General features: G+C 39.9%; 1 protein-coding gene across 2 annotated transcripts in view; it reads left to right on the top strand.

The window, feature by feature from the left end:
- Nucleotides 1-15667, top strand: part of SLC35F1 (solute carrier family 35 member F1) — a 231655-nt gene that overhangs the window by 171022 nt on the left and 44966 nt on the right. For both annotated transcript variants that reach the window (XM_005492605.4, XM_014271055.3), the window contains exon 3: nt 11875-12002. In XM_005492605.4, the coding sequence (XP_005492662.1) occupies nt 11875-12002 (128 nt within the window). The remainder of the gene's footprint in view (nt 1-11874; nt 12003-15667) is intronic.

Raw genomic sequence — 15667 nt, 5'->3', positions numbered from 1 at the left:
GGTGCACTTGTGGTTATAGTTGGCAACAGTACTTGCTGGGAGATCAGTAGAGATCTCATGACCAGCCAATAAATTCTGGTGGCTCCCAGATCTTTTGGGGATGTTTCTACTTCCATTAGCCTATTATTATCTCTAGCAAAGCAGATAAGCAACCATTCCTATGCAGATACTGAATGTATAGTTTTAACAGGTGAAGGCATATGTCCAAGCAGCACAGTTATGTCCACATGCTACCTTCATTCTCTCCATCTTCCTTTGCCATCTGGCTGGCATCTTGAATTTTATGCCTTCAAACATTAATTGCTTCTTCAGAGTTTCATATGAGCTCAGCCTGGTGTTTGCTACTAGAAACACACAAATGTGTGAAAAACCCAAATGATCTAATTCACCTGGGCTGCCCTGAACAAATTTCACCTGAAACCTCTGCTCACATTTCATGTGTATGGCTTGTCTTACTGTCAGTGGTAAAGTTGGCTGAAAGGGCTGAGCCTCCACATAGGAATACATTTCGGTGTAGAAGGTGTTAACTGGGGACACCCAGTGCTGCTGCCACATCACAGAAAGCCCCAGCCCTGCTGTTGTGCACTTTGTGGTGCCATTGCCACACTGAACAAAGCAGGTGTAACTCATCCTCACCCATATTACACTCCCTGGGCACAAGGCTGCAGAAAATAAGAGCCATGATTAAAAAAAAAAAAAAAAAAAAAAAAAAAGTGAATGCATATTTGAGTATCAAAGAATGGGAATAGTTATGGGATGTTTAATGACGCTTTCACTCTTGTTTGATGGGTTACAGAACTCTCAGCTTTATTCTTCCACCAAAAAAAATCCATCCATTCTTTTTGCAAGAAGCTTTCCTTGATGCTAGATGCCCCCTGGTGTTTTATGGGAATTATTTTATTAACTGCATTTCCTGAAATGTTATTATTCTACTTTTCTCACAGAAGATGTTTTACTGTTGCTGACAAACGAGATTTCATACTTACCTGTCATGGCCTTTATGATGAAGTTTGAGTCTTCCACACTGACACATCTTTTCTCTGAGAGGGTCAGACAGCCTGTTCATCCTTTCTGGTAGCCTGATCTTGTGTGATATACCTTCATTCTGCCTGTGCTGATGGGTTTTCTGAGAAATGGGATTGCTAAGGTGACTGCTACATCTGGAATGGTTTCCTTCTCTTGAATCATTTTGCTCATGCATTTCTCAGCATTGGATGCATCACTCTCATATATAGAATATAAAAAGTCAGACACAGAGTCACAGAATATTCCAAGCTGGAAGGATTATTGAGTCCAGCTCTTAAGTGGATGGTCCATACAGGGACCAGAGCCAGAACCCTGGAATTATTGGCATCAAGCTCTAACCAATTGAGCTAATGATCTGTCTGTGCTTCCCAGCCCTCAGCACTCTGTTACTTTTATTAGCAGCTCATGCAAGGAAGGTGCATTGACTCCCTTCTTTCATGTGCAGAACAGTTGTTGTGTGATGGAACTGCCACTGGGCTTCAAATGTGGGATGGAGAAAGGAAGAAAAATCATGACTCTTGCACAACTGGATTGATGTCAAAGGATATGTGTCTGAGTCAGATATGTGTGCTTGTAAGCATAGAAAGATGTGCTCCTGAATGAAAGGATAGATGACAAGATGGTAAACGTTCTGTTGGTGTGTAAGTAACCAGCTGGCAAGTGTGAGGGGGCATCCTTTACTTGTGATACCTGGCCATAATTCACACATTAATGGTTGGCCACCTCATCAGTTGATGAATTTCTGCTTGGATGTTAATTGCACAGGATGCAAGTTCCTTTTATTCTAACCCTGAGTTTCACATTATAGAATTTCATGTTGCTCTTATCAGCCATAATATCTTCCTAGCACGTTAATATTTCCTCTCCTATAAATTAATTGGACATATTTCTAGTTAAGTGTTACTTCTCATTAGTGTGGAATGGTTACAGAGTCAATACTTGTAAAACACGTGAGACATTCAGCAATTTGCTTATAAATCAGGATTCAGGTAAAGGAAACAGGTTTTTACAAGTTTCTTCATTGTATCAGTGTTTTTTTATTACTGGAGATTTTTTGAGCTTCCTGGCAATCAGCTGGAATCAAGAGAGGTGCAATCACTCCTCACAGCTGCTGTGTCAAGTTTCTGTACTTCTCAGCAGTGTTTTCAGATGCACATTCTCTTGAATTCTTGGTGAGGAGGAGTGGGAGATGTTAATTTTCAGTGCACCCTGCTGAGCACTGCATGATTCAGTAACACACATTACAGAAGTGTGTGCAGAAAGTGACTGTGATTTCCAGGGATGATAGACACCAAGAGATGATTATTTCAGAGTGTTCCTAATACCATGGTGATCTACTTGAATTTATTCTGAAACCAAAATGGGGGTATTGGCTGCATCTTCCAGTAGCTGCCTCCCACACTGATCTCTTTTTGTCCTCCCTGCTAGTTTTCCTGGGATTGGAACCCCAATGAGCACCAAACCACCATTCTGGGAACTACCAACTTATGTGCTGGCTCCAGATTCTGCCCCTAGAACAAACTCTTCCTAAAACCATGCTTGGCTTTTCCAAGATGCGCAGCTCAGTTCATCCGAATTAGTGGAGTTTTATTGCAGTAGGATGACAAGTGCCAGATGTAATTCTAGTCTTTCCCTGATTAAGCAGCAGCATAGTGGCATTAGCTCTCCTAGTGTATGATTCCTGGATCCAAACTATACAACTTTATTGTATATATTTTATGAGATCCTGAATTTCTCTGCCATACTTTTGGTTGGCTATCACTTTCTTCCACGGAAAGATAATGCATGTTATCTTCAGTTAATCACTGTTTTGATACCTTAAGCATGAGCACAATCTCCAGTCACCAGTAGCACTATCAGATGCATAGCTCATTTGTAATAGCACTGATGGAATACCTCTGAGTTTGCACATCACGCTGCAGGTACTCTTTTTGTCAGACTTTAGAGGACTGCAGACCTCCAGCTTGCTAGTGCATCATTTTATCAGTCTCACTCTCAACTCTTCATTGTTTCAGCTACAGTGATTAGATTCTGTATTTTTCATATTTCTAGACTGCACTAAGCAAGGACACAACACTTCTTTTGTCGTTAGATTTGGGATTTGCTTTGTATTCCAGCCATTATTTTATGCAAGACCAGGTCCAGGTGAGTTTTGATCCCCAACACAGAGCTACTTTGACCAATTTACTGAAGGTAAACTGGTACACACTGGTCATTCAATTAACATTAAATGTTCTAGCTAGAGCAAAACAATGCCTGAATAGTATTGCAAATTTCACCACCTTCTGGGTATGATTGCTCTTACATGCTGGTCATGACCACCACGCTTGTGAAAGATGGCAAAAAATACACAAAAGTTGACTACTCTGATTATGCACCTCTTACCTCTCAACATCGTAAATCTACTAAGTTGTCATTTTATAGAGTTTGAATTGTGGAAAATTTGTATTTTTCTTGTGAGAAACATTACAGTCCCAACTCCATTGTAAAGTTTTTCTAGTCTGGTTCTGCCAGCTCAGCAGGCAAGAGGTACAGGATGGAGGGCTGCTCTCCATGGCTCCTGTTGCTTCCCACATCTCTTTCTCCTCTCCTACACATGGATGTATAATTCTGATTTGTTTATCTGATACTAATATTGCTACATCTTCAGGGGTCACATCAAGACCCTGTTGATTTAGGTACGTAACAGGTATGCAACAAATTTTCACCTGCTCCAATCAACATGTCATCTAAAAATATATCTGGTTTCATATCAATTCAGGATTTTGTGATAAAGAATAGCAAGTTTCTTCAGCAGAATTGCCTGTAGATGTCTAGTTTGCCATGGTGGCAATGTGATGCTTTATGCCAATTAATTAGCACGATTCAGTGATGTTTTATGCTTTTGGTATTGTACTTCACTAGTCATGCTGCAAGGGATATAAACAATGGGATTTTTTAGTAATTTTGATCATTACAGATGGAACGTTGAGATTTCCAGTGTGTATGACTCCTGGAAGTATCATGGCACAGGCAAATAAATGCACTGGCTCTCACTGTTGTATGAAGCCATTGTGTTTCACATATTTCTTTAAGCTCATGCCTGCATTTTCTCTGCTTAACTGGGTTTACTCATTTTGAATAAGCCTTTTGGAATTACTGCCACACATAAAACAAGGTGCTCATGCTGTGGCCAACAATGAAGGAGCCACAATGGATTGGTGTGCCTTGCATGCTTCTCCTGGGCCTCTGCTGCTGGTCACCTTGGAGACCTGGACTGGCCTCACAATTGCTTTAACTAGTGGAAGCTCCTGCATTTTCTGCTTTGTGTCTAATTAGTGGTACTTATTGAATAATCTGTGGTTGTTCTAAAGTGAGGGTTTTACTCATGGTGATGAGAAGTTCCCAAAGCTTCTATATTCTTCCAGGGAAAATATTTAATATGTAATTTGGAAGTTTAGCAAACTTTATTCCAGTTCGCCAGCAGTGGCGTCAGGAAAGTTCCAGAAGGGGGATAATTTTCCTAGATGCTGTACCACAAATAAATACTGCAAAAGGAGAGTGTCAGCTTGCAGACATCTAATGCAGAAGAATTCTGGAATACCTCTAGAGATCATGGAGCATCCATAAAGCCATATATGTCTAGAGCCAGGCAGCCATAATGTATTCTGAACTCTTCAGTTCTCCCATTGGCCCTGGGTAATGACATCAAATAATGCTGGCTATTAGGATTTTACATATTTTTGGTTAAAATTATTGACTCCAGATGAAGTTTTAATTCTGCCAGCATTGCTTCTTTATCATCATCTTCCCATCCTATTCTACTTGAAAATGCTCCTTTCAATGTCAATTAATTTGTTGCAAAACTAAGAAGAATTTTCAGGGTTGGAGTGTGTATGTACCACAAGAAACAACACTCCCTTTTTCAATGTTCACCAATAGCCTTATTAATAGTAATCCTCTTAATGGTACAGACCTCTTGATAGTCAGCAGCAGAGAGGTTTCTTTTTTTAGATATCTCTAGGTTTCATAGCCTGTAAAAAAAAATGGTTCTCCTTCATGTGTGCCATGTCCTGTATATAGCCCTTGCTCATATTTCATGTCAGTGCCTGCTACTAGGCAGAAATTTGGTGATCCCCAGAACAGGCACTCCCTGATCTCTTAGGGGTTTGTAGCTGTTGTGTGAGAAGATGCAGAGTCTCAACTTTGGTGCCTAGTAAGTAGCACCAAGCCTGTACGTGGTGGTGGCAATGTTTGTTTTTCTTTCTTCTGCTCAGTTAACTATAAAATCTATAGGAAGTAGTATCTTTGCACTTTCTGTCAGATTAGATTTAAATTGTATCAGTGTGTTCAGACATTACTGATGGAGAATGGAGAATAATACACACTCCTTGACTTCCTTATTCTTATCTTACTGTCTTTTAAAGAAAGGCTACATATTCAAATTCAGTTGGGTCTGCTTGATCCTTGAATGGTTAATAGTAATGAAAATTTGCATTGGGTCTTTTTTTTTTACTATCTCAGTCAAATCTCATGCTTTGGGAAATAAAATTTGTAGGAATCACGAATAACAAGTGGGTAATTCATTATTCATATCTGTCTGCTGGGAAAAATGTCACAGAGTGGGTAGGTGGCTGGACCAACATTGTGTAATGAGTCTGTGAAAGATGGGGAAAAAAAAGTCATGCTTTCTAAATGACTCCTCTGCCTTAAACAATGAATATTATTTCTTTTATGATTATTTGACTTTAATTAATCTTGTGAATATGATTGAAATGCCCAAGTTTATCCAGAAGGATAAATCATAAATGCAAATTACACATTTATAAATGATATACAGAGATATATATATACAGATTTCCTTCATTTGATCTTTTGATTTACACCCTAGTAAGTTTGAAAATGAGCGGGTTTTTTTTTTCCTTCTGGAAACCTTTGTATTGTTGCAAGTAGTTTCATAGTAAATAAAAGAGGATGAGCAATGAAAGAGGGCCTGACTTCAGAGCTGATAGTGTAAAGGAGTAGGGGGAGGGAAAGGGAAAGGGAAAGGGAAAGGGAAAGGGAAAGGGAAAGGGAAAGGGAAAGGGAAAGGGAAAGGGAAAGGGAAAGGGAAAGAAAAGGAATATTACAGTTGGAAGGGATCTACGATGATCGTCTGTCCAGCAGCCTGTTTTGAAGTAGTGCTGTGTGAAAGTGAGCCAAAAGCTGACAGACTATGGTGTTAGCTCAGAGGTAACTTAAGACTGAGAGTATTGTAGATCAGATATCAATATTGAAGATTTCATTCAGAAAGATATAATCAACTCTTAGGTTTGGGGGAAGGCTCTCAGTGTGCTCATGTCCCTCTGCATTACAGAGCAAGACACATTCTGCCATTTCAGGGAAAGCGCTTACCTAAGTTTAGCTGGGGATAAAACAACATGAATTAAAAAATTGTGTATTAGAAATAGCACATTTTTTTATCTTGACACATTAAAAGGCTAGGAGTTTAGCAGGTTGTTGTTTTGTTTTGGTTTTTTTTTTGAAACAGTGTACTGTTCCAAGCTTTCTTCAGGTCTTACATGGTGATTCCTACAAATTTTATTTCCCAAAGCATGAGATTTGACTGAGATAGTAAAAAAAAAAGACCCAATGCAAATTTTCATTACTATTAACCATTCAAGGATCAAGCAGACCCAACACAGTCTGAAAATTAATGCGAAAATCCCAAATCTTTGGTTTCAGGCATGTCTTTACCCTGGCTCACTGCACAGCCCCACAAGCACCAGCTGGCGCAGGGCAAGGAGCAGGAGCATGTGAGAGCCAGTTGCAGTGGCAGCTCAGCGCTGTTACACCAACGCAGCTTTCCCACTGCGAGAGAGGGAGCTGTGAATAAGAACAGGTTGGGTAAGATCAGATGTTCTGAGGAGGCGAAGGGAAATGATGCCATCTAGTCTCCCAAAGGCTTGCTGAAAACGTGGTGCAGGACAAAAGCAGTGCAGCCTGCAAGCATCATCTGTGAGGGGAGCAGGGTATTTTCAGGTGCTTTGTGAAGCCAGACTAGTGAAGTATTCCTGTAAGAGTGCATTTTCTCTGTTGTGTAAATAATTCAGCAATGTTGGTGTTTTGTCTTTAGGCATCAGTATTCCCATAAAGTAGGCATCAGTAATACAAGTGGATGTGAGGAAATAGGAAACCTTTTTGGGCAGGGGGATGTAAACTCACACAGAAGAGGAACAGTTCTTTTGAGCTTTTGTGCAGAGGTTAAAGTCTCCTACAGCAGGCCTTCAGCCTCCTGAAACAGCTACCTGTCCAAGCAGAAGACTAGCAAATTTTATTATTTAGGCATGGGAGCCTTTTGGCTTTGTAAAAAAATCTGTGTTACCCTACACAGTGTAGCCCCATTTGACTGCCTCCTTCCCCCTGTCCTGGTTAGGGCTGGATGTCTGCAAAGTCTGTAGAGAAATAATGTTTGTACTGGGGAAGCTCTGTGTCTGCAAGACTGCCTGTAATGGGCAAAAATTCAAAAGAAACAATTATCCTGTAATTTTCATTTGTAATTGAGATTCTTTTTCAAACAGTGAGGTAATAAGTAAATTCTGGTGTAATCTTCATCCTTTGTGAGACTTTTGCTTCTTTACCACTCAGCACTTGACTCTGGCAGTCTTGTGAGAGGCAGGGGAGGACCAGAGTGCCTGGCAGCCTCCCCCTTGCAAGTCTCCTGCACTCATTTAGATCTCTCTGCTAAACTCTGTAAGGAAGAAGGAGAGCACAGATCCTTTGATGATCTTGATCTAAAAAGTAAGTTGCCATCTAAAGTAAAAGAGAGAGACTGCAGTGGATGAAAGAGAAGCAATATGCTAATTTTCTGGTCTAGCAGTGCTGTTATTCTACCTGTGTCCCAAGCCCATACACAAATAATTGGGAATTTGCTGTCTTAATGGTTGTTGGATTTTTTTATTGTACCTCTGTGGCTGTGCGAATGAATGTAAAAAGGGTTTTGTACATGTGTATTTGTATATTTGGTAGACACTGCACAGCTAAAGCCTCTTCCAATTTTCTCTCTAATTTATTTTTAATTTTGTAACCCCCCCAGGGGTAAATCCTTATTACAAGATATAAAACCATCTTTTCTACAAAGCAGCTTATTTGTTGATATTTAATTCAAGCCAACAGATGCAAAGCTGTAGCTTTTTTCCCAACACTAAGACCTCATTTGTATATATATCTGTCAAGTGTGTCTCACTGCAAAATTAGTAAAAAAATTAAAACTCAAATTATCATTCTAGAAAGAGCAAGAAGAGAAGGTTTTTATTTCTCTGCAATAAGACTATGCTGGACTTCTGAATCTTGAAACATTCTTAACAGGCAACTTTTAAATCTACATTACATTTGAATTAGACTGAATATGAAGACTTACATTTTCAGAAGCTGAAGTGCTGAAAGAAGCTGGGGGTTGCTTTTTGAAGGAGAACCTCCATCAAAAGAAGGCAGTGTCTAGAGACAGCATTACTGTGTGCACTTACATAAATGCATGTTCACTGGCATCAATATGTCCTTTGTCTCATGGGAAATGCTGCCCTTAAGCTAACCTGCACACTTTATGGTTTAATATTTGTTTATATGACTGGCTGAAACTCCTAGTCACAGATGTATTGCAGTAATAACAAAAAGACATGATCTGAAATAATCTCTCTTCCTACTATATCTCATTCTAATCAAATCATATTTTTAAAAAAGCTGAAAAAAACCCTTCAAAATTCTTTACTAGTTAGTTCAGGTGTAGGCATCTGCATTTGTTCCTTCTGGTCTACTATGCTTACAACTCAAAAGACATGAATAATTAAGTTGCTTTGAGTTATCATTGAGGGAAATATATTTTTTAAAACTCAGATTGTCTCTTTTTGCTTTGTTTTTAATAAAGTGTGATGGTTGTGTTCCCATCATTGTTTTTACACAAAGGTAATGTTTATTTCTATTCAGGATGTGAGTCTTAGAATAAAGCTCTTGATTCTCTCTGCTTCTCCTTTCAGTTTTCACAAGTCAAGGCTTCCCACTTATCTCCTTGACTTCCATTTCCATTCTGTTTGTTTTCTGAATTCACTGAGTTTGCAATCTGTGATTGCTGTTCAGAGGTGATGTCCTGCTGGCAGCCCCACACCTTCTCCAGGTTATCTTCCACTGTTGCCTTTTACTGGGTGTTTTCTGCTAAACTGGAACATTTGAGTGTGGTGACTCCATTTCAGCCACCTGTCAAAACCAGGACTCCCCTGCCTCTGCCTTGATCTGCCCATAGCACTGGACTGACAGTCACTGCAGATTATCATCTTCTACTGACGGGCTCCCCCTTTGGAAGTGATTCCTGAGCTCTTTGCTCTGCCCAGCGTTCTCTGCAGAAACTGCTCTTTTGCAGTTTGGAATATCTCAGAGATCTATATCAAAGATAAGTTGCCATGTATCAAATATTTTTCTTATTTTCATCAAGAGCAAAGGAAAAAAATCAAGAAAGCAAAAAGAGAGAACTGTGTGTGCCAGTTTAAATTGTAGAAGAGTTAATTCCCATCACTTCACCCACTAGCCAGAAGTCATAGCCATACATTTATTGTTGAAGCTCACTTAGTTGGCCACATCTGAGCAATGCAGTGATCTGTGGCTGGAAATGGAAGAAAGCACTGGCAAGCCAAAGGCACCAAGAGATCTTAAGTTGTGTACAGTCCTGGCTCAGGCAACCTACTGCCAGTGCAGCTCTTGAGCCTGCTGCTTCTCTCTGCTTTTGTAGGTACCATCAAGGTCCTATTGTGACAAAAAGGGATTTACATGGGATTTCAACTGTTGGCATAGAGACTGCAGTTTGATCTCTTCGATTTTTTTGGCTTTATCTTTACAGTTAAAATGAAAAATCACTCTGCAACTTTACCCACATCTTTCCATTGCATTGTTGCTTTCCAGTTGATGCTTTAAAGGCATTGTCTGGGCAGCATAAAAATTTGAGATACAGTTTCAATACCTGTAAAGGATTTATCTTACAATACCTGTAAAGGACTTAGTGTGGTTTACACTGATTACAGTTTAAATTAGGACACCTAATCTCAAATTCCTTTTAAAAACCTCTCCCAAAAGATATTTTTTAAATAATGGAAATAATTCTACATACTCAAATAATCATAAAAGTACATAAATGTAGTCATAATTATGTCTGAAGGACAGGATTTAGTAAGTGTAACAGGGAAGTGAGGTATGATTAAATGTATTTATTCATTATTCATTGTCTTAAGTATTCCTCTACTCACCACCTTGTTTCTGCTATTTTTCTTCTGCTTACTGAAAGAAAGAGAGGGAAAGAGGAGAAAGGAGGGAGGCAAGGAAGGAGGGGAAGGAGGAGGGAAAGGAGACTTCTAGCATTTACAGTTTTGCACTCAATGTCATTATTGCTGTAACAAATAATTAGGCTGTTGCCTAATAATATCTCACTGAATGAGTGTATGTGTGATTAATCTGTTAATGAACAAACATGGACTTATTCAGATGCTTCATTCAGGTGAACACATTCAAGTCACTCGTCAGGGCCAAGCTTTAGCAGCTATGATTTTTGAATTAACTTTTGAAGTAGTTATCTGTTTTAGTGTGTTTGAGTCTTATAAGATCTGAGATGCCTGTGCTATAGAGAGCCTGCTGTTTCTGCCAAGATTATAGCAGCCCATATATCACCAGGTCCATTTGAACCAGAGATTGAACACACTGGTGATGAAGGAAAATTATGAAGGAGAACTTGGAAGCCTGAGCAAGGCTTGGTGGCAATGGACAATAACGATCCTTTTCTTTTGTGTTTTCCATCACCCATTTTGGTGATCACAGGCCCTTAGAAAAGCTACAGAAATATGAAAAAATCTCAGAATAGTGGAGCTTGCTTTGAAAGTTTCAAGACAGTTCAAATACCATTTTTAGTACTTTGGCAAGACAAGTAAACCCCAGTTAGATTCCTTTCTAGGCTACAGACTCTGAAAGACCTCCAGTCCTCCAGTATTCAGTCACAGTCTGCCCCTTTCACAGAGAAGTCTCATCATGTGTGGAACTTACTGTAATGCAAATAAGTCATAGGTTTGCCCACCCTAATTAATGAGCTGTTTGCTTTTGAATGGAGAACAATAATCCCTAGTCTACCATGAGGAATGCTTTGACCTTTTGAAAGTTGTGGGTTTGATCTGCAGGCTGTATTGTAGTGTCATTTTTCAAGTGGTGAGGATTAAATACTGGGTGATTGACAGGGTTCCCTTGCAAGGCAGCAAACCTGCCTGCTTTAGAAGAAAGATTCTAGGAGCAGAGCAACTGCCACCCAAAATATGTCTCAATGCAGCCTTTCACAAAACAAGTCTGATACTTTGAACCTCTAGGATGAGAATAATCATCCTTGGAGCAGGATCTCTCCTATGCCCATATGATCCTGTTACTCTCCTGCTCTAATATTCCATCATATTTAAAAATACTGCTAATCTCTCACCCTGGCAAAAACCTGTTGCATCATATGTGCAGCATACAACCTTTTATCAGTGCATATAGAAAGTGTAAAAGCATTATATTTATATTTATATTTATATTTATAAATATTTATAATTATATTGTTATATTATTATATATAATTATACTTTATGTTATTCTTTAGCCCTTTATATGTGCACATATATGTGTATATATTACTTTGGCAAGCTGGCTCTTGTAATATCTAGACAAATAAGGTGTGTTAGTTTTCACTTCCTTGCAGCACCTTTTGTATATTCTGGCTTTCAACTGCTTAGTGTAAATGCGAGAGATCTAGATAATTTTTCTGGACAGGCAGGTTTTTGGGGCATGTAAACCTCACTCTTACATAATTGTTCTTGTTTACTTCCACAGGAGAAGAAAACTTGCTGGCAATTTTGAAGAGGAGATGGTGGAAGTACATGATCCTGGGGATAATAGATATAGAAGCCAATTACCTGGTAGTCAAAGCCTATCAATACACAACTCTTACCAGTGTACAGGTAAGGACTCAAAGCTTTTCCTCTTTTAGGTAAGATAATAGGTCCAGAGGGGTCAGTGGTGCAGTACCCATTGGCTTCAGTGAACAATAGCTAATTGCTGCCTCTGACTTCTGTGTACCTTTTTATGCTGACTCGCAAGACACATTTTTTTATATTGGACTATTTTTATTATTCAATATTTTCCAATCTGTACAAAAAAATTCTGACTTTCATTTTATTTCTCTGTGCTAAACCATTCACAACCACATTTTTGTTATTATCTACATAATTTAATGTTTTGAGGAAATATTTTCAGATTGGCTGAAATATTTTTGTCACTTTGTACTTGGAGAAAACACAAGCACTTCTTTTAGGGTTCCTTAATTAGATCTGTGTTTCTAAAGGTCTAGGGTGGACTGACCCTGTCTGAGCACCAGGTGCCACTCTATAACCTTCCTCCACAGCTGAACCAAGGGAGATGGGATATAAGGGAAATTTTGGGGGGTCATGATAAGGACAGGGAGAGATCACTCACCAGTTACCATCACAAGCAAGACAGACTCAGCTTGGGCAAGTTAGTTTAATTAATTACCAGTCAAATCACTCACATTTTCCCGCTACTCCAGTGTGGGATCCCTCACAGAGGAGACACTTGTCCACCAACTTCTCCACTGTGAGTCCTTTCTACAGGCTGTGGTTCTTCACAAACTGCCCCAGCACGGGTCCCTTTCACAGGTGCAGCTCTTCAGGAACCAGCAGCTCCACAGAGGGTCCCCTCCAGGGTTACAAGTCATGCCAGCAAACCTGCTCCAGCTTGGGATTCTTTTTCCATGGATCCACAGGTCCTGCCAGCAGCCTGCTCTAACACAGGGCTTCCATGGGATCACAGCCTCCTTTGGGCAGTGCTCCAGCACGGGGTTCTGCACAGCCTGCAGGTGAATCTCTGCTCCACATGAACCTCCATGGGCTGCAGAGGGACATTGTGTCTCATCATGGTCTGCACCTCAGGCTGCAGGGGAATCTCTGCTCTGGCACCTGAAGCACCTCCTCCCTTTCCTTCTGCACTGCCCTTGGTGTGTGCAGAGTTGCTACTCTCACACATTCTCACTCCTCTCTCCGGCTGCAGTCTCTGTTGCCCAGGGTTGCTTTTTTCCTCCCTGCTTACCTGTGTTATCCCAGGGGAGCCACCACTGCCATTGCTGGGCTCAGCCTTGGCCAGCAGCAGGTCCATCTTGGGCACAACTGGCATTGGCTCTGCCAGCTTCTAGCTGCTGCTCAGAGAAGCCACCCCTGCAGCCCCCACTGCTGTCACAGCCCTGCCAAGCAAACCAACTAAAGAATGTTTAGGATCCCATAATTAGATTAGAGTGCAAAAGTTGTCATTAAGTAAAATGAATGCAGTTTTTATGAAGAAGTCTGACTTCAGTGCAAGCTGTTAGATGTGTTATATAACAGCTCAACTGTAGCTTTCAAAAAGTGCAGTCCCTGCTAAAAAATTATATGTGCAAAAGCTAGGGTACTGATTTCTTCAAAGATACAATCTGGATATTTTATATATAAAACCACAAAAGAATCAGGCTCCTTCAATTTAAGTGGAAAAGTGAATAATAGAAACATTTTTAAGATTCTGGAAATTGTGTGTCTTGGGAAATCATTGAATACTTAATTGCTACTTGTTCTAAAACACGCCTAGTGCCTCTTTGCATTATTTTTAAATAACTGAGTAGCACTAGGTAGTTTCCAATGTATTTTATACCTTACTTACCTGAAGTTTGCATTAGAGTTAATAAAATAAAGGAGCACCAGTTAATGTTTTGCAGGATCAAAGCTAATTAAGAGTATATTTCTTCCATAGCTGAAAAGCAGTGTTGGAAAATCCTGAGCTTCTTTAGCTGAATAAGAAGTGGATATAGAAGAAAACTATGAATTCAAGGAATCTGAATGAGGTTTATGCTAAATATTCACAAGTGCCTCTGGCATCAGAATCCGGGTTTGAGGATTCATTGAATCATGCCCAGACAATGTAATATTGTTTTTAACACTTTTCCAAATCTGATTACTTAGTATAGAATAAAGCTTAAATCCACATAAATCTCATATACTCGGATTTTACAGCCACTAAAAGCCTCGAAGAGAAAAGTAAACTGAATTGCTTCTTTTGTGTGATTCACTCACAGCAAGTATAAATAGTGGACTGAGCAGGATGACTGGGGTCATTAAACCCCATCTCCCAAAGCCACCAACAAGCACGTATCAAAGGTTCATCTGGCCAGACCTGTGAGCCCCCACTTGCAGAAGATGCAGATCCTGGAGCCAGCAATGCAATGAGCATGGCCTTCAGTGTATTGTGTCAACAGATCAAAAGTTACAGTGTGGAAGGGAAGCAGGCGGGAGAGTTCAGGGCATTGCCTGTGCCTCGACAGGGAATTTGTTAGCTGAAATCATCCATGTTCTCCTTTTAAACTGAGGGGGAGAGAGAGGAGTGGTGGATCAGGAGAGCTGTCAGAGGGCACAGACAATGTCATGTCCATTTTTAGACATCTTCCACATCAGAATTACAGCAGAGCTCAGGTTTCTTCCCATGTAGCTTGAAAGAAAGAACAGGCAGGAATTCAAATCTTGTCAAGCTTTTTTTCCAGTCACAAAGTGAATACAGGGTCACCTTTTCCCATAGCTGTCCTTATTTGCTGGGATACATATGGAGTCACTGGGAATACCTGCTGCATTTTAAATTCATTTCATGCCCTAATAAGAATGAGCTTCTAAGTGACGAGCCCAAGGATACAATGCGAATGGGACAAGTATGAGGTAATGCATTAAGATGTTGAATCAAATGACACATTTTCTGAAATGTGGCCAAACACCCTATTTCATTTAAAGATGAAACAGAAGCAGCTCCGGGAATTATTCAGCATTGGTCTAAGTGTGTCACTGTATGAAATGAAGGCCTTAAAAGTGGAAAACAGAATACGAAGAAAACTTTTCCTAGAATCTGATTTTTGAAGAAGGAAACAACTCTCAAGAGAAAGGAACTCTGTCCTGCAAGGCTTGATCCTGTAGGAGCTCTACCTGTAAGGCCATGAATACATTATGGCACATAGCAAAAAATGTTCAAATTCTTTCAGAACTGAGACCCAAGAAGTTATTGCTACCTGCCACAAATCTAAAGTCTGCCTGAAGGCTGTGGGAGCTATGCCTGTGTACACAATGGGCTGAGAATTGAGCCCTTCAAGTCAGTTCTGGGGGATTTTATACTAATAGGATGTACATCAGGGCTTTTTTGATGGAGAAAATGTAAGACTTTTTGAAATTGTCACTTGGGTAAATGAGAAATTTTGCAGTATTTTTATAGTGGTGGTACATGGACCATTTTGGTAGGATGTCAGTTTTGCAGCATATCCCTTTTTCCACATGACATCTCTGCTCCGTCATGCAAAACTAACATGCAAGTGTGCAGTGCTTGTGGTGCTTTTAGGCAAAAAACCCCATTACACTGGTCTCAGCAGAAAGCCAAAGCTTAACAGTAAAAATACATCTTTATTGCAAATGCTTTGATTTCAACTTCACCAAAAAACGCTTAGCATTCAACAGCTTTGTTTGCCAAGTAGCTTTAAACTCTTAGGACTATCACAGTTTCTAGTTTTTACTTCATCCTTTTGTTTTTTAATATTCAATATTATTTCACC

This window comes from Zonotrichia albicollis, chromosome 3 (assembly GCF_047830755.1).
Source record: "Zonotrichia albicollis isolate bZonAlb1 chromosome 3, bZonAlb1.hap1, whole genome shotgun sequence".
In the NCBI taxonomy this organism is placed as follows: Eukaryota; Metazoa; Chordata; class Aves; order Passeriformes; family Passerellidae; genus Zonotrichia; species Zonotrichia albicollis.
This window is presented reverse-complemented; position numbering and strand designations above follow the sequence as displayed.